Genomic DNA, 24,259 nt, shown 5'->3' on the forward strand with positions numbered 1-24,259 from the left:
AGCTTATTGATTTCCTACCTGTGCATCCATAAGAAGGTGCCTCATCAACATCATGGCATTTTTGAGGGATTCCTTCTCGCTGGGCAAAAAGGCATCTTCATCTTCATCCAGTGTTTTTGACTTGTTGACGATGAAGTGGGAGATCTGGTCATTCAAGGAATGAAGCGACTCCACAGCTGTGGAGACAGAGAGGGAAAACAAAAAGGGAATGAAACTGTGCTGGAAGGAGCTGACACCATTGCTCAGTTTGAGAATCCATACGATCTGCTTTTGAAAGGTGTAGCTGGAAAATGGTTCCCATGACCTCCTTTCCCCTCTCTGCTGAGAATGCCATCAAAGGCATGGTAAAGGCTAGTGACTATCGTGAAGTCAAATACCAATGGAGAACTGCAGCAACAGCAACAAGGTGATATAGTTTAAATTAATCCTATAGAGTTAACACTAAGTGAACACTAGAGTGTTAATTTTTGGTTAGTTCCAGATATCAAGCAGACTCAATTAGAACCCAAGCACCTCAGTCTCACTGCTCCCCCAGTCAAGCCACATCCAGTCAGTTTTCCCTATGTGATATGGTTTTGCAGCACCAAAATTGTATTTTCAATAGTAAATGCATGCTGCAATGGGCATGAGGGTTATGAAAGTACTGAGTTATTGCTCTAAGGATCAATAATTATAAATAACCAATAGGTATACGTGCATCTAAAGCTAACTCTAAGATTTAAGGTTATATCCCAACAGTAGCTAAGGGAATATATGGATGGGAACAAGATGCACTGCAAAATACTGAAACAGAATAGTTGGTTACAAATAATACTTTACGTAAGTTTGTCCCATATTAGCATTCATAAAAGCCAGTTGAAACTAAAGATCCTTTCTATGAAGAAGCAACCCATAAGTCTTGTCTCCTAGGATATGGCAGCTGTAGTGCATAGCTGTGAAGAAATAAATTGCCAAATAAGAGCTCATTGCTAGAGTTAAAGTAAGAAAAAAAAGTCTCCTGGCTCCCAGCTCAGAAACCTGCTCCCTACAGTGTGCTGGAACCCAGGACTTGAGACTACATGAAGGCAGAAGCCAGAAAATTGGCTTTTTATTACCTAGGGTATGCAGAGAGCAAGACAAACAACTAACATACTGGTCATTTACTTTATTCACAATTATAGGTAATTAAAACACTGTTAATCTTTTAAATTCTTCTTCACAGGGTCAAACCCCAGGTATTATACATGGGATTCTGCTCCCAGTCATGCACAGCAGAAATCACCAGCTCCACGGCTCACAGGAGTCCTCCAGCAATTCCACACACTTTCTGATGCTGCAATTTACACAGGCTGTAATATCGAAACTAACGGCAAAATGTGTTTTTTCTGCCCAATGAAAAGCTTTGCTTTGCTACAGATTTGAAAGCTCTACCATGCAATTTGCTTTTAACCCATCCCAAAGCTGGAGTTTTCATTTTACTGTAGGCTCATTAAACAAATGAGGCTCCAATCACTGGTCAGTGTATTTTCTTCCTGCCAGTGGTTCATGCAGTGAAGCCCTTTGATTTGCAGCTCAGAGTAACACATCACTGTCACACACACTGAACTCTGCTTCAGCTGTATATACTGCAAAGCCTGATTTGCTCAGGCTGTTTATGAATAAGGCAATGTGTTATTTAGGACTCTTTGACAAACTGGTTTTAAGAACACGAGGCAACTGAAATACACTTGACCTAGTTCTGTCCAAAGAAGATCTTACCACAAGATTCAAAGTAGTAAAGATTAGCTAGAAGCCATACTCATTCAAGAGCAAATCTTCCCCAGACAAAGGCTGATAACAGAAACCAGGTGTCTCCAAAATGCAAGAGTAAAAGGACAGGATCCTCCTTACTGAAAGTAGTTTTTATGGGGGATTGGGAGGGTTTCCCAGGCGTGAGGTATTCATGTACCTCATCGCTAATAGAAAAGGTATTTGAGGCTCACCGTGATGGATGTCTCCATTTTAAACCATACCATCAATCATATTCAAGATACGGGCTTTGCAATAACTAAATGAACCAGCTTCAGCTTTCCCAAGCATACAGTGCATGGGCTTCGGGTGGCAGTGAGTCACACACAGGCACTGGGAAAGCATAGAGACTGCAGCCCAGCAGCCTGGACAGCACTGGGCTTTTTCGCCTGAGCCACTCAAACACAGGGATTTCAGATTTGTAAGTTGTTCCACCCAGCAAAACAGAGGCTCCCTCTGAGCTACTGAGTCCTGCATCCATGGCACCTTCAGCAAATCAGCATAGTGACAAGTATATCACTGGGGTGGACAGTGTACTAAGCTGGTTGTGTTCCTCTTGTGACTGTCAGATGCTGCAAGGGCTGGAGCCAGGCTGAGAAAGCTGGGCTGGGTCAGCCTGGAGAAGAGAAGGCTCCTGAAGGGGAGACCTGAGAGCAGCTCCAGTGCCTAAAGGGGCTGCAGGAAACCTGGAGAGGGGCTTGGGACAAGGGCCTGTAGGGACAGGACAAGGGGAATGGCTTTAACCTGCCCGAGGGGAGACTGAGATGAGCTCTTAGGCAGAAGCTCTTCCCTGTGAGGGTGCTGAGGCGCTGGCACAGGGTGCCCAGAGAAGCTGTGGCTGCCCCATCCCTGGCAGTGTTCAAGGCCAGGTTGGACACAGGGGCTTGGAGCAAGCTGCTCCAGTGGAAGGGGTCCCTGCCTGTGGCAGGGGTTGGAACTGGGTGACCTTTGAGGTCCCTTCCAACCCAAACCAGTCTGATTCTACGATTAAACTCTAAGCGAAGTAACACATGACCATCAACACATTTGGGAAGTTTTTCCAACATCACAGTTTCTCTCTGCACAGTTTATCATATTGACTGCGTGACATCTGGGACTTCTTCCACCGTACTCGGTCCTGGTCATTGCCAGAAAGAGATTTGAGGGCTTGGATGCATCTCATGCTGCCCTCCCTCTGCACTGCAGTGATTGCAGACCACGTGCCTAAAAGCTGCGTTTTCCTCCCATGCTCTCCCCTCCCAGTTTTACAAATATATTTCTTTCTTGCTCTCTACCTCTCAGGTTAAACTGGACAAGATAAAGAGCCCTTACTGACAATTCCATACGGGCTGGTTTTGTTTAGTTCAGTACGTCAATACCTCATTTACAGCTGAACAAAACAAGAAGATGAAGGAGCCTTCAAGAAACACTGCCCCCAGCCAAAACATTTCAGTGCTGCTTTCCAGAGCAAAACTTGCTGATAACATGTAGACAAAAGTCACCTGTGCCACAAATCCTCCCTCACCACGTAGTCAGCAAGACCCAGATGGGGGGGGGGAAGCAGCAAATCCACCATCAGTCCCTGCTTTCTCTCAAGATGCATGATCCACACAGTCCATGGGTCCACATAGTGCAAATGAGACCTAAAACCGTAATCACACAATCATAGACTGGTTTGGGGTGGAAAGGACCTTAAGATCATCCAGTTTCAACCCCCTGCCATGGGCAGGGACACCTCACATATGGTGGGCAAATTGTTCAGCAGGGTCCTTGCATTGCTCATTGGTTCCTGGTCTCCTCTTGGGTGTATTTTGACAACACACACGTCCTGCACCAATGCCAGGGACAACGTTTCCTCTGGAAAGTCTTTACATATATTTCCCATACTCAGGCATCTAAAAGTTTAAGCACTTTTGCTTTTCTGAGGCCCCTTACCATGGATTTGTTCACACCGTTATAAATAAAGGCCTGTCAGCATTTCTATTATAAATCTCTGCAAGTCAGGCAGAAGGATTCATTCCAGCACAGAGGGTGGTGCTGATGTGATTTTCTTTTCTCCCCTCTAATGAAAAGGGAAGTGAAGAACTAAAAGCCACACAAAGCTTTTGCTTCCTTAGAGAATTTTTATTTCTTGAAAGAAAGAAAATCAGGGCTTAGAATTCCTCCATTCACAGGCACTCAAGGATTTCTCCAGCACTTTTCACTTTCCAGAATCAGTTTTACCAAGAATTTGATGGCCTGCAAGCAAAAGCTGAGACCTGTCTTGACTACATCATAATTTCACTGAAGGGTGGGATCTATGTGCATCACACACTATTGCATATCACAACCCAGGCCACCATCATGCTTGTAAACCAAACATCTCCTCATGAGTTAATGCACACAAAGACAGAGGTACCTCACAGCGATGCTCTGCTGTGGATACGGGGGAGCTGAGATTCTCCAAGTCACCATGAAGCAATCATTTTGGAATTGTATGTCCTCACACCAGCCAACACTCAAAACCCTCAGGCAGTGTTCAAGGCCAGGTTGGACAGAGCCTTGGGCAACACGGTCTAGTGTGAGGTGTCCCTGCCCATGGCAGGGGGTTGGAACTGAATGATCCTAGGGTCCTTTCCAATCCTAACTATTCTGTGAAGCTGTAGGCTTCTCACACACAATTGCAGCAGGTATATGGCTACATGCAGGCAGCAGCAGGTTTAATTTTCTTATCACTCCTAGGCTGCACTAGCATCTCTATCAGACACGTCAGTCCTGAAAGCCATCTTCCCAGCACAAGTACTGATTTATCCCATCCTTTCTGACCAATGCAAAATTGAAGACAGAGAAATTCCTTTATCCCTTGAAATTCTGGCTTGAGCCAGAAGCCCACATCTGCTTTCAGTAATATGAATGTACACCAGAGTTCTCCTCCTTGAGCTAATGGCTTCCTGCCAGATTCACACTGACTGTGACCAGGAATGGGTACGTGGAGCAGTTCTTCCATCTTTGTGATGTTAAAGTAATTCAATCCACGCAAAATAAGGTTGCCCGAAGTTATACCAATCTTATCTGAAGCAATAGCTCCATATTCTCCAATATTTCTTCTCTTTCCCTTTAAGAAGTTTAGTGCTGTTTGAGCAATTCGTGGCACATTAAGCTCGGGGGGGGCAAACACTTCTCTCGCTCATTTGTAATTCTCTTGGTTTAGAGAAATCAGAAGAATTATTTTCCAGTGAGAAGGTGGAAAAAGCAGCCAAGTATTTGACTTGCTCTGATCTTTAACAGCATCTGTCATAGCTCGATGTTCAAACTCTGCTTAGCAAAACAAATCTTTTTCTATGCAGGCAATGGAAACTGTATTTGAAAATAAAAGCAGCTGAGTCTTCCTCATGAAAGCAGAAGCTGCATTTCCAACCCTCCAGCCTACACACAAAGTAACACCAAAGAAGCCTGAAACACCATAGCATTTCTGACTCTGGTTTTCTGGATGTCCAGTGTCAGTCTGCAATCCAGCTTCCAAAGGGCACTTCTCAGAAGCAGAAGATGTTTAATATTTCTCATTTAAATCAAGAGGAACTTCCAGCCTTGTGCTCATTAAAAGTCTAAGTGAGAAGGAGAGTTAAGCTTTAAACATTTCTGCTGAGCAACACTTCAACTAAACCCAGCAATTTCTTCCCAAACACATAAGATTATGGACCTCAGATCTAAACCCTAGCATGCCCAGCTGAGACCCTTGATCCCCTAAAAAGAAAGAGGAAAAGAAAGAACAAAGGAATGACAATTTTCCCTTGCTGTATCAGTCGTTTTGGCTTCAGGCTGGTATCACATCAGTAATGCTGCAAGCGAGAGCAAGACAACCAGTGCGGTAAAAGTTACAGCTATCAAAGAAAGCCCTGTCAGCTTCCCAGCTTTTCCCATTCCAATCTCACCATTTCCTCACTGCAAAGAACAATTTTGAGGGCAAAGAAACAAGAACAATCCTCCACTAGTGCTTTGACATCACCTCTGAGAAGAGAGAAAATGATGTGTTTCAGAAGCGGCATCCCTCACTGGGGAGGTTCCATCACCTATCAGAGGTGATGTGCTGCATTGGGGAGGTTCAGGTGAGGACCATTTGCTAACCCCAGAAGCAGGAACAGGTCAACAAAGTTGTTTTTCTGCAGGGTGCTTCGGGGCATGAATCACCAGAGCCTGAAGGATGTGCAGGGGAGGAAGGAAATTGCTTTCTGTCAGAGATGAGGGGAAAAATACGCTTGCTACAAAGCCTGCTTCAAGGAAGAGGCTGAAGCAGTGAAGTTGCTGCAGGAGACCCCATTTTATACACTCCAGCTACTGCCCAGATGAGTACAAAATAAAATAAACCTTTGATACTTTATTCTGAGATCTACTGACAAAAGCCAGCAGAGTCTAAAATTAATTCTTGCTAGCAAGAGTGACTAAATGAAAGAGGATGGACACGATCATGATTTTATCAAGGGATGCTGTATAAGGATTCTTGGGCTTATTGGCTGACTCTGCTGTGAAAGAAGAGTCAAAAAGACACTGGAAGAAGACAAGAAGACACTGGACTCCTCTGTAAGCAGTCAGCACCCATAGACATTACTGGAGGTTTTGGAGAGAAAACTAAAAAGCCACACAGTGTGCACAGATCCTTCGAAAACCCACCCCAGCTGAGCACAGAGCAGCCTTTAGAGCCACAGGGTGCCAGAGCAACCTCACCTGCTGATGTGTGACTGTCCAGCAAGAGAAGTGATGTGTGTGGGCAATTCTTGGGTAATATCACTAAACAGCTACTTGAATAACATCACGGGCATGGTTTTTGCAGAGAGGGAAAAACATATTCAAAGCACTTCAGGCTTTTCCCTTACAAGCTCTCCCCATTTTATTTTGGAGAAGGCTCAGTAGGGGGACCTTATGGCTCTCTACAAGTGCCTGAGAGGAGGATGGAGCCAGGAGGGGCTGGGCTCTGCTCCCAAGGAACAAGGGATGGGACGAGAGGAACCGGCCTCAAGCTGCACCAGGGCAGGTTTAGATGGAGCTGAGGAACAATTCCTGCCCCAGAGGGTGCTCAGGCATTGGAACAGGCTGTCCAGGGCAGGGCTGCAGGCACCGTCCCTGCAAGTGTTCACACACTGTGGAGACGAGGCCTCAGTGCCATGGGTTAGGGGTGGCCTTGGCAGCGCTGGGGAATGGTTGGAATTGATGACCTTAAAGCACTTTTCAACCTCGTTGATTCTATGAAGTCTATGCAGCACTGCACCAGTCAGCCACAGGTCTCTGTAACATGCAGGGCACCTGAAGTGCCCAGCTGCCTTTCAGCAGAGGATTTCAGCATCTCCCACATTCTAAATCGCAGTGGATTCCTCTTTTTGAAGAGCAGTTAAACCTGCTTTGCTGAGACGTTTGACTATATTTCTTACTTTCTTTTTATAATGAAATAATACTTTCTGTGCAACTTCAGTCCCAAGAATAATGATCCCACTTGTAATGAGGATCTCCCCAAATGCACTCACTTTTCACCAAAACCGTAAGAGGAGAATCTAGCCTGTTGCTGCTCTGAGCTTTCATTTCCACAGCATTTTGGGCACAACGCTTATGAAATGCTCTCAGCAATGAGGCAGGTGATACCAACACACCAACCAGAGACTACAGAGCACAAGGATTTGCCTTCTGCTGCCTGGGCAACCCACAGATGTGGGGCACTAAGGGCATGGCGAGACTGCACACAGGTCAACAGCATGTTTTCTCCTTCCTCTAAATCACAGCTGATTCTCAAAGACTCCCCCATCCCCCTGGCACTGACAGCTTCTGCCTGCAAAGGTTTTGGGACAAATTGAGTGCTCTTGTGAAAGCTCCAAACCCTGACTTTGGGGTGAATATACAAGCAGCCCTGTGCACATAAGCATGGAAATGTAAGGCAGTTCAGTGTTACAGCACACAGACACATTCAGTGTAGAAAAATAAGGTCTTCCTAGAGCTAGATTATAAATAATGCCCATCCTTATTTATATTACTGAGGCTGGCTGATGGATCTATTGCTGAGCGCAAAGAAAAAGGACATGGAAAACATGCAACAGTTGCTTTTGACCTGATGAATGACTGATTAGGAAGCCTCCCCCACAGTACCATTTGCTAATTGATAATTTATTATTATATATAATATATTATAATATTATTATAAAATATTATTATATTATAATATAGTATTATAATATTATTTTATTATTATTATAAAATATATTATTATATTTAGTATTATTGCATCAGTTCATTTATTCACTCAGCAGCAGCAGAAATCTCCCTTTGCAAAAGCCAAGCTCATGAAGATCTCATTCCTCCTTCTCTTGTACGGGTTTAACAGCTCTCACTTCCAACAAGAGGAGAAGCTGATGGACAAAGTTGCAAAGGCCCTGATCATGGGGATCACAATGCAGTAGCTCTGTGTGAGCAAACAGAGCCTGTTTTCCATTATCTACACTGTTCCACATTTTTGCAGCTGGAGAATAAACCTTGCAGCATCTGCCACTTCCATTTGGTTGTGCCAGTTGCTTTTTAGAAGACCCAACTTGTCCCAGTTTGTAGAAACAGTGGGAAGATCTGGATCTGAAACACTCCATAAATATTTTCTCCTGTTCCTGGTAAGAAGAGACCTACAGCTTTTTCTTTCCTTTGTGGTCTTTAACTTGTTTCAAAGGAGGCATTCAATGAGCCCCCTCCCAGGAATAATTTACCACACCATTAACTGAACAAAAAAATATCTGGTGTCTGCATTAGGGGCTTTCAGAGAAACACTGTGAAGGACTCATTACAGTAATTACTAACGAGCTGGCCTCTTTGGGCTGCAAATGTTTTGTGTCTAACTGGCAAAAAGCTGCACTCCGAGCTTCCCAGCTGCAAAAGCAAGCCATCCGACCACTAAATGCCCTCAAAGTGCCAGAGGAAAACATGCTCAGAAATGAAGCTGGCAATTTTTTCAGCTTATTAGTTTCTCCTTACAAATCTGACCTGTTGGGAAATGAAAAATGACATCAAGAAGTGGAGCTCTGTGGAGTCGTGGCAGCTCTTGAATAATCAAAGCTTTTCATTGACACCTTTTATTTAATGGTGTAGAAAATTCTTACAAAGTTGAACTTTTAACTATTTCAATTAAAACAACGATTTTCATCTGATCTTAAAAGCATGGATGTGTTTCAAATCCAGTAACACCAAAACAAATGTATTTTCGCATTACACTCCCCTTCCACCATCGAAAAGCACGTATTTTAGTAGAGTAGAAAAGGGATGAGAGTTTGAGAACCATACAATGAGGACAGTATCCATACTCTCCCTGGAGAAACTACCTCTTGTTCTAAACCTCCAGAGATTACGTACCCAGGAGAAGAACTGCTGGATTTTGCTGTGTCTTTCTGGGTTTTTTTATCAGCCCTTTGGAAAGGATTTTTCTTCTTTGCCTCAGTTTCTTCATCTCTAAATCACAGCTATTGCCTCACGGTAGAGAGCTGAAGTGAACCAGACTTTGGCCAAAGTTTTACAGATTAAAAGGCCCAGTGTTTAGCTAAAATATTGCCAGGGATCATTTAGAAAAAAAAACCATTTCTTTTTGAGTAATAGTCTCACTTAGAGCTACAAGGATACCAGCGAGCTGCAGAAGTGATGCCATGCCTAAATCTTGCTTATTCCCTCCCAGCCGTACTAGTTAGAGTAATAAATAATGTTACCACTCACCCTAAAAGAAAACCCCCAAGTGAAAACAAATTCCTCTGCTATGTTTTTATGTTTTATCATGCTTATGATGGGGAGCCCAGGTCAGAGCACAGAATAAAGCAGCCAGCGATGGGGTACTCCTGCTTTCAGTAGTGCTTTAAAGCTGAAAGAGCCTACGACTCCTCCATCAACCCTTAGAGTTCGACTGTTGTTATTTACAGAAATACTTGAGATGTTTAACTCTTCAGAGAGCTACAAACTGCCAGGCCAGGAACAATGTCAGACTTGGAGAAATACAGAAGGCATGATGCCAAAGCAGTACATTTAACTTCTGCAAGAGAAACTCCATTTACATTTACCATGAACTGAAAAACCCTTTCCAAAGCTGGACAGGGCATGGTGGCTTTACAGCTGCTACTTCCTTGTTTCTATTGAGCAGACAGGCCTCTTTAGCTAATTCTGTGACTTATTTCATAAACAATAGCTACTTTATTTAGATAAAGTGAACAACAGACATTACATATGCCAACACAAAGACATCACGGGCCAGATATCCAGCTGCTATGAGCTGACTTCAGAGGAGCAATGCCCATCTGTGCTTGCATACAGGCAGTGGTATGGTGTTGCTGGGCTACAGGAGGACTGGCTCCTACTTTGCCCAAAATTGGCTCCAGGATCTTGGATGGATCACCTAAACCCTTAGAGCTCCAGTTTCCCATCTGTAAATACAAGTTCTGTAGCCCATGGAAACATCATAAGCCACAAAGGCAAGATGCCACCACCGATGAGGGACTCATTTGGTTTTTCCCGGCCATACAACTACTGATTAGGAATTGTGGTTTAACAAGCAGCTCCTGGTGCAAACAGGATGCTCCATCTTCTTGGTGTCAAAGGTGGAAGAAAGCACTTCCTGAAAGGCATTTAACAAAGCATAGGCATTTCTGGGGTTTGAATGAACTGAAATTGTTAGAAGACAACTGAGCTTGGTGTGTTTCCCACCAAACATCCGGAAGAGAGTGAAAGTAGATTTAGGTGTTTTTCTGACTGTTGAGAGACTAATATTGTCTTGCCAGTCTCCTGGGGTTGCAATAATCCAAGAGGGTCACCCAAAATCCTGAAACTGGCTTAAAAACCAAGATGTACAAATTAAACAAACTGGGTTTGTTCAAGTCAGCTCTTGAGATCTTTGTTTCACCCTTAAGATGGTGCTTCTCTTAACCAGAAATGTTAGAAACGTAAAAAAAAAAACCTAAAACCAACAACAAAACCCAACAGAATTGTCACATAAGAAAAAATGTCAACAATTATGAGGCTTGCACTAAGGTCATGAAAACTGGCAACCTGCAAATCTCTCCTTGAATGTGTCTATATTTGCTTTTCATAGCTGAAAGAAGGGATGGAGGATAGTGTTTAAGCAAGTATTTAAATTTCCTTGGGAGCTGCCTCCTTGAGCATCTCTGCTGCTTAAACCATAAGATGTGACACTAATAAAATGTGTGGCTTAGTTCCCTCTTAAAAAAACAACCTGCATTGGCAGAGCATTATAAAAAGCTAAAATTCAAACACTGGCAACATAGATTGATAAACCTCAGCTGAGTACAGAGGATCAGGGGGTCAAGTTTTATCAAGCACTCACATAAAAGCAGCTGTCTCTGAGAGCCTGGGAGTGGGATTTGGTTCCTGCTGCAGATAAAGGTGACACTGAGGACCACACCAGATGCTACATCTGCTCTGATACTGCCAGCAGAGCCACACGCTGTCAATTCCTGCCTGTTCATTGCTTTAGTACTGCATTTCCTTCTCATCCAAGCCCATTAATCTATGAGGTGCAGAAATAACATTACCTGGGTTTGTGGACTGAGAAACCCAGACCTTTTTTTAGTCATTTAAACTATTCAGCTCCTGGGAGAACATCCTCTATGGATGCACAAGGCCATGGATATTTTGGCTTATTTGTAATTTAGGCAATTTTGACATTACTGTGTCAATTACTGCCCATTGTACCACTACAACCAAGATCACCAACACTATTCATGCGGGATAAAAGTAAGTGTCTAGAAATATGTCTATGTAATTGAAGTTAAAATGAGACTATATTCTGCATTTAATAACCCTGACACGATTATATCTTCGAAGCAAAAACTTCACATTCAAGACAACTCTTCAGTGTGTCATTTATTTTTATGTGCACAGAACTGAACAAACTGCTTCTAGAATAAAGCAGAATTTTCAGACCAGTATTTAAAGTTGTTATTTCTGTTAACTATGTCTATAAAATGCAGCAAGAGAGTATTCTTAGTGAAGAATATTATCCTGTGATCAACTATGTCTGTATCCACAGATTCAAACGACTCTAAGTAACAAGTAGCGTCTCAGCCGTAAGTCAAGCAATCAGAACAACTGACAGGCCCAGCTTTCCAGAAAATGGGATTTTGTCATCTTTAAAAGCAATAGATGTCATTGTCTTTAAAATTATTTTTTTATTTAAAAATAATAGATGGGAAATACAAGCTCCTTTTTCTACACTCCTCTGTAACAAATACATTAGCATGAGTCTTGCTTTAGGTTCACGAGAGGCTTGTGATTCACAGCCAGAATAAAGGCACCTGGAGCTTCAGTGTACGTTAGAGGGACCAAGGGGTGACTCTGGAGCAGCTGCCCAGTTCAAGGGCAAATTGTTACTCTTTTTCTCAACTGATCTGATGATACGTTTTGGAATAGCTCCCAACTCAGTCAGAGGTAAAAAGGGATAGCAGGAAATGTGTTACACTGTGATTGGTGGGGGGGTTTATATTTTTAAACGTATGTCAACTGTGATGTTTCATTTAGAGAACATTCAAGTCTTGATGATGTTTAAGCACATCCTCATCTTGTGTTCAGGATGGCATTTTAACAGAATTGTGGGTACCTGCATTCCTTTTCAGCGATGTTTCATTCCACCCAAGCACCATCATCTGTCAGAAAGATGACATTCCCAGCAAAGAGGAACATTCAATAGCAGAGCATTCAATACTAATTACACACATCCAAATGTTTGTCTAAGTTGGAATTATTACTTTTTATTTATTAGGTTTTCTAGATGTTCTGCTAAGGTGCTTTTATCTCTGTTGCAATCAATGGGATTTTCAGTAGGGATGGAGTACCTCATAATGTTAAAGCCTCATGGAACCAAGTGCATTTTTCTTGTTGCTGACTGGGGGACAAATGACTTGCTCTGAACTTTCCCCAGCTTCAGAAGACAATGCCTTCCTTGGTTTGAATTTCTTAGGTTTTGTGATTGAGCTTTGAACCTTGACTTCATGGCCGATCCCACATGTTATATCTAAATTACACTGCATGTGTAAACAGTCACTGGTGGCCTTTATTTCAGCAATGGGAAAGCAGGAAAGAAACACATATTCCTGTCAACAGGGATAACATATTGCATTAACCTCCTTTCCTCGCTTTCATCTGTAGCCTTTGCAGCAAGATTGTTTGGCAAGGCAATGAAATGAAACTTTAATAAAGGACAAGAGGAGTAACTGCCACCAGTATGAAACTGGGGAAGCAGAACTTTGCAAGCAATGCTTAGAAGGACTGGGATTTTCCAACAGTCATGTTCCTGTGCCAAGTCCAAGCAAGGGGCTCGGACTGCAGCCAGGCACTTGAAGAGGTGAGATCATTGTAATACCCCAGTGGTGTGTGAAGCAGCTAAAACCACAACAGCAGCAGAGCAGAAGAGAAATAAAAATGCTTTCCTCCATAGCACAGAGTATCAGGTAAAGAGAAAAGGTTTTGATTAAAATGTTCAAACCCCCTGAAGTGACTCAGACACTTATTTCATTTCCAAACACACCCACAGTTCTTTGGTTCCTGCATCTCGGAGCAACTGTGCCATTTTCACATGTAACTTGCTTCTGAGGATGGAGCTTAAATACTTCTGATGGTGCAAGTCAAAGAGGGCAGTGATTTCGGGTGCCCAGCTCTCAATGGGTGCGAGATGCCTTCAAACAAGCACATTTACTTGCTGCCATGTCCATACTGCCCTGATAGCCAATCCACCTTGCAAACCCCTGGAGCTGATCAACACAGCCTACAGTCTCACTTTTTGGACGCTGAGCAGCTCTAGCTCCAACTTTCTTTCCCTGTGTGAGACTCTTTCAGCTGGCAGTGAGAATGCCTGAGAGTTTGAGGGCCTTTCATCTTCCTGAGGCTCCCAAACATGCTTAAACAGCAGCTTTAACATGAAAAGCTAATTCACCCTGTCAATAACCTGGGACTATCTCTGTGTTCTGCCCTGGCAACTGCCTCAGGGAACAACCGTTCTCTTAGGCACAAGCATTTTGACACCTGATTGACAGAAAGTGTCCCTGTTAATTATGACCAGAAAAACAGAAAGAGAGGAAAATTATAATACAGCTCCATAAACTAATTTTGGTGTCATATTTAGGGTGTTCTTAGAAGATGCAAGGGGTGAGCTAAGACCGCACAAGGCAAGAGGTTTATTTACTCTATTACAAAGTCAGGGTGAGATCAGCACCAAATCTGCTAGAGCTCCATACCAATGTAAAATATTATATGCTCAGACCTGTGCAAGTCAGAAACTACCTCCCGAATAGCTCCAGACCACCTCTGCTCTCACTAGAGTAACTTCAGAGTCTTTGATGGACTTCATCCTTATCTAAGCTGATGTAACACAGAATGATGTGTCTTCCCTAAGCATTGCTTTTCCTCAATGTCTCACAATGATTTCAGGCTCACAGAAGTTCAACCCAACAAGAGCTGAGTCAGCAATGACGGGTAAAGTGCTTCAGATACCCAAAGGGCTGCTCTGCCAACCTGGGGAAGAGAAAAGCACTGGGAAACCCTAACATAAAAAGGACCCTTGGTCTTTTGAAAGCCCCTCCTCTTCCCCAGCTTCCAGTGTTCTCTTTCCACACACATATCAGAAATCACAGACAGAATGGGAAAGCCAGAAGAACGACGTTGCTTGCCTAGTGTCAAACAGCACACCCAGAGCAGAGACTGGGACAAAACTCAATCCTTCAAATGAAGTCTCACTGAAGGTTTAGTGCAGGTTTCCTGGACTCTCCCATACAAATCGCAGACCAACAGATGGTGGCTCAAGGAAATTCTAGCAGCACAGGCCTCTGGTTTCATCCCCATGGGTTTTTGCACCCCATTAGAAAGAAAACCCCAAACCTGTTTTCTGCCTGCCCACCGAGGCAGCATTCCCTCACCTGAACAGCTCCCTGCTCTTCTTTCCAGCTTTGCCATGGCAACAAGAAAACTGCATATCACAGTGTAAAGCGGATGGGCTATGCTTTTAAATTGTCCTTTTGTCTCGAGCCAGGTTAGGACATCTCCTAGCTACAAGGCATGTGAGGCTGGCAATACAATCCCCGCCATGAGAACCCGCAAATCCCAGACAACAAGTAGATTATTTGCTACAGGCATGTGCAAAGGGCAGGCAGGAGGTTTGTGAGCTGAGAAACCAAGAGGGAAGGTGGTTAGGAAATAGGGGACATCAGCTTCCCATGTCATTTTGTGGGGGGCACAGTGGGGCTGAGCTGGGCACGCTGTGAGCGAATCACACCCTCCTCTGAGCGAGGCAGAGGGGCTGAAACAGAAGCTTTTCCATCTGGGAGTCACTTGCCAAACTGCAAAAGGACATTACAGAGCCAAGCCAGGGTTTCTTAGCAACAGCATCGCATACAGGTCCATTAACTCCAAATTTCTCCAAGAGCAAATCCCAAGCTAGGAAAATCTTCAGACACTTATTGATAGCCTGAGCTATAGGATGTGTTTTGTTCAGTCTGATAAAGGGGAAAATAAAAGGTAGCCACTGAAAAGCAAAGACCAGAAAGGATTTTTTGGACACCTTAGAGGCGTTGGGCTTGTAGCTGCCTCTTAATTAGGTTATGAAGAGCTGCCATGGTGGGTGTTTACAAAGGCCTCAGCTGTAGCAATCGCTTTTGCAATTCTGCAAGAGAATTGCTTTGGCCAAAAAGCAACTGAAAAGCAGCTCATAAAACACAACACAAAAAAACCCCAAAACTGAGAGAGAGTCAGAGGGCAAGAAGTGATTCACATATTACAACAGTTTGATTTTCCCCTTGCAGAGTGGTTCATATTTGTGGGACTCTGTTGACTCATTTCCTTGGCGTTACTCCTGATTTACTAGTGGCACAGCAGACAGCGAGACTAGAGGAGGTGCTGGGAGGCTCCTCCTCCTCTTCGCTTTTAACTCCCGTTTGCAGTATTTCTATTCTGATTGTAGCTGACAGCAGCTGTTACTTTATTTCACCCCTAAGTAGCTCTTTATTTTCTCAGAGCCCATCTCTTGGAAACCTGCAATGGTTTGAACAGCTCTACTTCAGTTTTGGAAAGCCACATCTTATGTGCAGCTAAGCACAGACTGAAAACACCACAATGAGAATCAAAGTGTGTATTTTAACCACATTTCAAAGCTGATTTTTAAGACACTCTCAGAAAGGTGGGAGACGGATGCTGTTTGAACCATCACAGTATGTGAATGAATAGAGCTGGCAATACTGCACTTACAAGTAGAATAAAGGTACAGAGCTTGTATGTGCGCAGCAATTTCAACATTCCATTTTTCATTCCATTATTCAGACTACATGTATTCTTCGTGTTTCTCATTAAAAGGGCATTTTTGCTGATGATTATGAAGTTATCATCAGAGGTTGTGAAGTTAATGTGAGATAAAGGCAAGATAAGTACATCTATAGGCTGTATGAGCACACTGGAAAGCTCCCTCACTTGAAAAGATCAGCTCACTTTAGATTCCCTGTCTGAATAAATTTTCAGCATTCAACCCTTGCTCTTCCCATGATACAAATGGAAAACCTGTACCAGATGTAGTTCTCAGTATGAGTTACGCAGATACCACTGTTATACCCCAACAAATAAACCCACCTTCTAAGTCTGAATTGGCTGTGATTTTGATTCCTTTGATTGGATTAATAGCTTTCAAAGTAAATAGCTTAAAATTACACTTTAAAATACTTCCATTAGTATTCTGACAAAAATAAAGGATAAATTTAAATCTGTGAATTAATACAGTGAAGTAGCCGTGGTCAAGAAGTAATTTGCTTGCACAATCTAAGGCGCCATTTGTCTAAAGCACATTTAGGTGCCAATTACAATGTACGGGTCCACTGGATTCACCTCAGAAGTTCCGCAGCTGTGGATCAAATCCTTCCAACCCCTTTGTGATTTGCACGAGGAGTCAAAATGATGAACTCTTTAATAATGCCAGCAGATAGCACACACTGAACTAGACGAGAATAGATACAGGTTTCTTTAATGAAAAGAACGTGAGGTTTATCATGTTCTCGCTATTAAACTCAGATGAGATTAGGCTAATGAAAAGCAAAAACAACCTCCCTCCCCCCAGAACTGCTCCTCAGCCTTAAAAATGTTCCTAGCTGGGGGAACAGCAGACACCTTCTCCCAGTTTTTCCTTCTCCCAGTGCTCCCACCACCACCAAAAATAACATTTAGGTATCAGGCCTCCCTTTTCTTTTGGTTTGTCCACAGCTGCCTCACGTTGCTTTTCCTAAAGACTTTTATTTATGTGTTAAACAGAATAAAAGATCTGCTATACACATAAGGGGTTTTGGGGGTTTTTTTGCCACATCTTCCACTCTCAAATAGTTCTTGTCCTGAAAAAGAACCTTCATTAGTGTGCATTTCTATACCAAGATGAAAGAAGTATGTGAGGCTAAGGTTTCCCCTGGAAAAGGAGAGGATCACAAGCTGTTAATGTCATTATGTTTCTGTTCATTAGCATCTCTGGAAGCTGACAAATATGTTTTTAACGACTTTTTGTTTTTCCTTAATGCTCTTTAAAGTACTTTTCCCTTATTGCAGTGCTAATAAGGTGTAAAAGCCTTGTCCCAAAACTCTACCCCATTCCACAGCTCATACTCTGCTGCAGCTGTAATGGGAAGATTTTCTCACAAATGCAAATTAAACCAAGTATTTACTGGTACAGAGTCAACATGTTAACACATTACAACTGTTCTCAACATATTTAGTCAAGATTCAATTTCCAATGTGGTTGAAATGAAAATGTGTATATTTTGAGTAATAACAGAAGAACTTTACTTGGATTTTTACTGTCACAACTCAGCTGGTAAAGGCTTCCATACATATATAGGTATACGCACAGGTTGTCCAGAGAAGCTGTGGCTGCCCCATCCCTGGCAGTGTTCAAGGCCAGGTTGGACGGAGCTTGAAGCAACCCGCTCTAGTGGAAGGGGTCCCTGCCCATGGCAGGAGTTGGAACTGGATGAGCTTTAAGGTCCCTTCCAACCCAAACCAGGCTGAGATTCTGTGTATACATAAATATATATATATATATACACACATATATATACATACACACACACATATATTATATGCGTATATGAACTATACTGACTGCAGCACTATTCCCCACATGGAGAAGCATTCTACTCAATATTTCTTCTGCATTTGGTTGCAAATGAAAATCAAATAAAGAGTGCTTCAAAGGCATCCACCAAATCCTGCACTTTCCTCTGTTGTTCTCCAGCAAAACAATGATCTTCGAATTGAACTCAGTCTTTTTGGATGGTTTTCTAATTGAAAGCCAGATTCCAGCAGGAAAAGCTTTGTCAATGCAACAGAGTTTCTGGAAGATAGGTATTAACATAATGTCAAATCTAATCAGGAATCACACACTGATGGTATTTGATTCTGAATATTGACTTTATTCATCTCCAATTGTTACTTTGGGCCAAAGGTTGTAAGGTGGGAGCATTTATCACTAATATCAGTAAGGAAAAGTATGATTAGGTTTGATTAGCACAACTATCCCCACCTCCAGACCATTCAAGTAAGGGCTTATTTTAATTCTTTGTAAGTACAGCGTTTTAAAGCACATTTAAGTGTTTTGATGAAGTGGGTTCTAAAGAGTGATAAATGAATCATTACAAGGACAAATTACCCAGCCTGGGTCACCATTACCCTGCTATGGCAACTGCAGGAGTGAAATGGGGATGCAGCAAGTGACTCATCCAGCGATAACAGAGACTGATCAGTGCAAGCGAATGTAAACGTGAAGTTATTCAGAACATGATTTGAAGAGTTCACAGCTCCTACTGACCCCATGCAAGGTCTTAAAAGGGTCTGAGGAAGTGATCCCCATATTGCAACGTGTGTGCTTGGCATGTAATGATCAGTGCTGCATGGACATAGCAGTCGAGCTGGGAACCACAGCATTTCATTTTTCATTTGGGGGAGAGAGGTGCAAGCATGTTGGAACAGGGGCGTTTGTAGGATTAATACTGATAGAGTAAAACCAAACACTCCTTGCTTAGCACGAAAGCTCCTGGGGGCATGCTCTGTCCTGTATGCCTTTAAGGCACCCAACACTTCAGAAACAAAAGGGTAAGAATACAAACCAGAAGTGCAGATGCTCCCTATGGCAGTTATTTCCACAGTCTAAATTATCATAAGAAAAAGGAAAAGACATTCAAATTAGGTCATTCATGAGAAAAAATTACTAAAGCTTTTTCTACAACATGCAGTATAGCCCAAACTGCTTCTTCCTTTAACACACATGGTTTTGGCCATCCATAGATATGTAATACTGAAGAAGACAAACCACTGCTCTGTGCCTGCACTGAAATCTCTCTGCCTGTTGGCAAACCCTCCTTTTGGCCATTGCTCAGCAAAGGAAGACTACAAAAGCACATGAGTATCCACTCCCTTCCCGCTTAGTTTCCGGGCCAAGGTAATCCTTCTTCACTTTGAAAGGGAAACAAAGAGGAAAAACATCATCCCATCCACATAACTTAGTTCAGGCCTGTGGGTTTGACAACTGCTGATGGGAGAGGGCCTTTTTTCGGCTTCACACAAAGCACAGAAGTGCCAAAACCCACGTCTGACTATCACTGATGGGAAGCAAGGTTTGGATGATCTTTACAGCAGCCCAGAGCATATGCAGGAGGAGGATGTTGTCACAATAACCTTAAGAAATAAAACAGAGAGACAAAGCCTTTCATCCCTCCCCTACTCACATGCAGACATGACACAGAGTTTCAGCCAGAGGAATTAATTATTCCTCATTCCCAGCTCCATTTAATGTGGCCATTGCTTTCTGTTGATAAGGAGCAAACAATGAGACTTCTTTCTTGAGAAAGCTCTCCAGCCTGTTTTCCTTTGGTAACTCCTACACATTGTTCTTCCTCTAACAGGAGTAGCTGACATTTGTGTCTTTGATGGCATAAAATAATAAACATGAGATGAAAAAGGAGAAGGGCACCCTTTTGGATGGAATCTGAGAATGTGGCTTCCTTCTGCTTCCAACTGTATCTTCTGAAGTCGCCTCAAATAGGGGGGAGAAAAGCAGGGGGAGTCATGAATTCATACAAAGCACTACAAGGGTTTAGGCAAAAATCAGGTTCCTTTTATACTCAGTAAAACCAATTTCTGGTATTTTTCAGTAACTTGGTTTCATTATAGATACACCAATTCTCATATAGCTGAAATAATGATGTGGCTTCCATGTGGCACTGAGATGGGAAAGCAAATAGGTGAAATTCTTCTCCTGGTTAAAATTACATAAACTCAGAGATTGAGTATTTCTCAGTCAGTGGATGATGACTTTCCAGAATGTGTGGAATATTCTATTATAATTTCAGGCAAATAAAACTCAATGGAACTCCTATACCTGCCAAGGTCAAATAAGCTCAAGCAGCATAAAACTGCCTGATCATTAATTCATTTTTATGCATAAGAAATTCAAGATAATTTGGGGCTTTTTCATTCCTGCCAACCTGGAGGAAGAAAAAAGAAAAAGACAAAAAGGAAATTCAGGTCTGAATTCACATTTGGGTAGGCCAAGGGACGACCTCTTCATCTGCCAAGTCCCAAACGTAGGATGCTGTATGTGACAATGAGTGATGCATACACACACACATATATGAATTATTTATGCAAGAATATTTAAGGGGGGAAGCACCTTTTTATAACTTTATGCTTTGATCATTAAGTTTCAAAATAACTAGCTAAATAAATGAGTGCAGGTGGAACAGAGCACCGCCTCTGGGTGGAAAGCAGAAAGGAGGACACAATTCTGTAACTAAAAGAAGAATCATAGAATGGTTTATGTTGGAAAGGACCTTAATATCATCCAGCTCCAACCCCCTGCCATGGGCAGGGACGCCTCACCCTAGACCATGTCACCCAAGACTCTGTCTAACCGGCCTTGAACACTGCCAGGGATAGGGCATTTTCCACTTCTTTGGGTAACCTCTTCCAGGGCCTCACCTTCCTCACACAGAAGAACTTCTTCCTTGTATCTAACCTGAACTTCCCCTGGTTAAATTTAAACCCATCACCCCTTGTCCTATCGCTACAAAGAGAAGCAGAGAGGACCCATTCAGATCAGAGATCACCAAAACTTCACTGGTAGCACAACAGAGAACATTGCTGCTTTCCAAACCAAGGACATGGTTTCTACTGAGCATTCAGCTGGGGAAAAAGGTGTTGTGGAGGGGTTTATCTGCTGGTCCCTTTCTCCAGCTGAATCTGGGACTTCTAATAGCATGGGTCTTGAGACCCACCTACACACCTTATTCACTAGCAAAAGAACATCACGCTGTATAAAACATTTAGAGGTCATTAATACATCCAGAGCAAATGCTAACTCAGTGCATGGGAACTGCCCACACTGCTGTCCTCTTGAATCGCAAACACAATCTTTGGTGTCTGGGGATCACTTCACCATCATTCTGGAGTCTATTGACTCCATCATGACTAAATCATGCCACATTGAAGTACATAAACTGTCCCCAGCACAAAGGTGTATGTTTCTCCTTTAAATAACTCGTGCAGCACTCGGTGCCTGTGGAGATATTTATGTCTGAGCCTGCAGCAGATTGAAGTTGCTCTGGAGGTCAGAGCCTGTCAGCTTCCCTTTCTGCAGACGATACTCTGGCCTTTGGAGTGATAGATCAGGAACAATCTCCTCCGTCTCCCTGCTGCTTGCAAAGAACTCATTTACGGACAGGTAGGATGCGCTGCAGTCACAGGCAACATCAATGCTTTCTTCCTACATTGTTTGCTCTGGGGGGGTTGGATATTTTTTTTCCCCCTCTCTCTGATTTATCCCTTTGTATGCACTTGACCCCTCATAAATAACAGAAACGAAATTGTCAAGTTCTGGAGAATACCTGAGGCCCAGGGAAGTCACAGGAGCTCGGAGGGGCCAGAGAAACAGCAGGAATTCCCACAGGGGTGAGCACCTTCTCAAAGAAGGAACCAGCTTCATAACAACCTTATGAAGTCAAAGGAAAAAGCAGTGGCAGGTCCCCGCGACCCAAACTGCCCAGCAGCTCCTCTGGGGAGTCTGCCCCACATTCAGGACAGGTTCAGCTGGGGATCACCCCCACAAGAGCAGCGAAAGTCAATTGGGAACCATCTCAGACCTCAGAGAAATCCATGGGCACTACTCCAGCCAGCCACTTCTTTGTTTATTTTCTTCTAATGGTGCTTTAGGCAGCGAATGTTACAGGTACAGAGCAATCGGAGAAAAGTTAAACTTCATGGAAACTTTGTGCTGCCACTTCGCAACATTCTTGTCTCATTTTTTGGTAGAAATCATGACTTTGGCTTTGTGTCTGCCTGTAACATCCATTTCTATTCAAAAGGGTGTTTTGCTTGCCAGTACTGCTTGACTATAGGGATTTGTAAGTGCCCAAACACATTGTTGAGGTAACATTTTCCTTGCAAAACTTATGAGTCTGTTCTGAGCTTTGCCTCAACTCATGGTTTCTGTTAATTCTTCTCACAAACCTTTCTGCTAACAGCATTAACAGCAAGAAATAAACCCCCTTTAAGTTCCTAAACACCTCCTCTAGAAGTGAGCAAGCAGACACCCACAATCTTGTTCTTTTATTATTGCAAACAACATACCAAAGGCCTGACTCCTTTTTATAGCTTCGGTGTGAGCTCCCTCAAAGACTGACTTCATTTCTAAGCTATGGTGAGGGCTCCACTGCAGTGTGGTACACTGAGCACGAGGGTTAGGCAGTGCATTAATATGCCATATTCCACAGGCTGTGATATATGGTCTGTCACTTAAAGCAAAGCATTGTGCATCTTAATTGTCTGCTCCTTTCCAGCTACTCAGTTTGCTTGGGAGATTAGGAATTTTCCATCTACCTTCAATTTTCAGGGAAATATGGATCTTGGAAAGGCACAAGAGTAAAGATGTAATAATAAAAGTCTTTTGACTGTCAGACAGGCAGCTTTGACTGGTTTATTATTGTGCAATGCAGGAGAATGGGTCAAAGGAAATAACTACACATTTTTCTTTGCCTGATTTACAAGTTTCGGGGATTCCCCTGATGAGATCAGTTCTATAAGTCCACAGAATCATAGAATCACAGAAGAGTTTAGGTTGGGGAGGCCCTTAACACCACCCAGTTCCAGCCCCCAGCCGCAGCGTTCTCAGCCTGTCTCCATACCAGAGGTGCTCCAGCCCCTGATCATCCTCGTGGCCTCCTCTGGACTTGTTCCAACAGCTCCATGTCATGTCATAGAATGATAGAATCATAGAATAGTTAGGGTTGGAAAGGACCTTAAGATCACCCAGTTCCAACTCCCCTGCCATGGGCAGGGACACCCCACACTAAACCATGGCACCCAAGGCTCTGTCCAACCTGGCCTTGAACACTGCCAGGGATGGAGTATTCACCACTTCTTCGGACAACCTGTGTCAGGGACTCACCACCCTCTACCCCTGTGCAGCCAGCCTCAGGGAACTCAGAGTCAGCAGAAGGTCTCCAAAATCTTCATGTTCACAGAGATTATTACACTGAGGATCCAATACAGACCCACTGAAAACAGCTTCAGCTTCTGATTTTGCTCACATCTGACAGGCAACATGGCACTTCCACAGTCTAAGATCCTGCAACTTTAAAATCAGACAGCAGTACTGTGTGCACTGGCAGCATCGTACTTGAGGAAATGTTAATCTTCCTCAGCTGCACAGATTTTCAGTTAAAAACTATAGATTTGATATTACAAACACTGTATAGATCAAAGAAATGCATGTCCGACATCAGCAGAAAGAAGTTAATTGTACAAGTGATGGTTCTCGAGTCAATTAGAGAGCTGTTATTTACAGATTTGCACCCAAAAAACCCATTTCTGGCCCACTTATGATATGGCCCGTAGGCTGTGCTTTCTGTGACCTTCTCAACCCACTTCCTTCTCAGGACATTTTGTTGCCTTCAGAAGTTTTCTCTATCCACACAATGACAAACAGCTATCATTATTTCACCTGTGTGAAAGCATTCCCATACCACTAAATCACACTTTGCTAAGACAGTTTGTTCCCAGGGCAGAAAACCATTACCAAATTGACAAAACCCAGGAAAAGCGGGTTTGCTGCTGCAGGTCAGTCGCCAATCACAACACTGCAGACTGCCCATTAGCGTTGTTGAGTCCTGCAGAACCACAGCTGATGATGAAAAAGGTGTTTCTAGATGATCTTAAGGTCTTTTCCAGCCCTAACCATTCTATGATCATATGATTCTAAACACTCATCCTGTTCGTGTGCCTTTGGCACACTGATTTCTCTCCCTTGTTCAACAAGTCCACACAACTCAAACATTCCTTTTGGATTGATTTAGTCTCTCTGTTAGATTATTTGATTTTGTGTTTGTTTAATCCTTACAATATTGATACTTTTCAGGCTGGCAGCCAAATAAAACCTTTGAAGACATATGAAATACATATTTAGAGTTTCATTGCCTGATAATTTAAGGGCACAAATTATACAGCCAAA

At 43.0% G+C, this 24,259-nt stretch overlaps 1 protein-coding gene across 1 annotated transcript in view; it reads right to left on the bottom strand.

The window, feature by feature from the left end:
* Positions 1–24,259, bottom strand: part of KAZN (kazrin, periplakin interacting protein) — a gene marked incomplete at both ends in the record, with an annotated part of 214,706 nt that overhangs the window by 158,187 nt on the left and 32,260 nt on the right. The window contains one exon of the mRNA XM_080631247.1: positions 19–176. Within this exon, the coding sequence (XP_080487373.1) occupies positions 19–176 (158 nt within the window). The remainder of the gene's footprint in view (positions 1–18; positions 177–24,259) is intronic.

Source organism: Psittacula echo, assembly GCF_963264785.1.
Source record: "Psittacula echo genome assembly, chromosome: 17".
In the NCBI taxonomy this organism is placed as follows: domain Eukaryota; kingdom Metazoa; phylum Chordata; class Aves; order Psittaciformes; family Psittacidae; genus Psittacula; species Psittacula echo.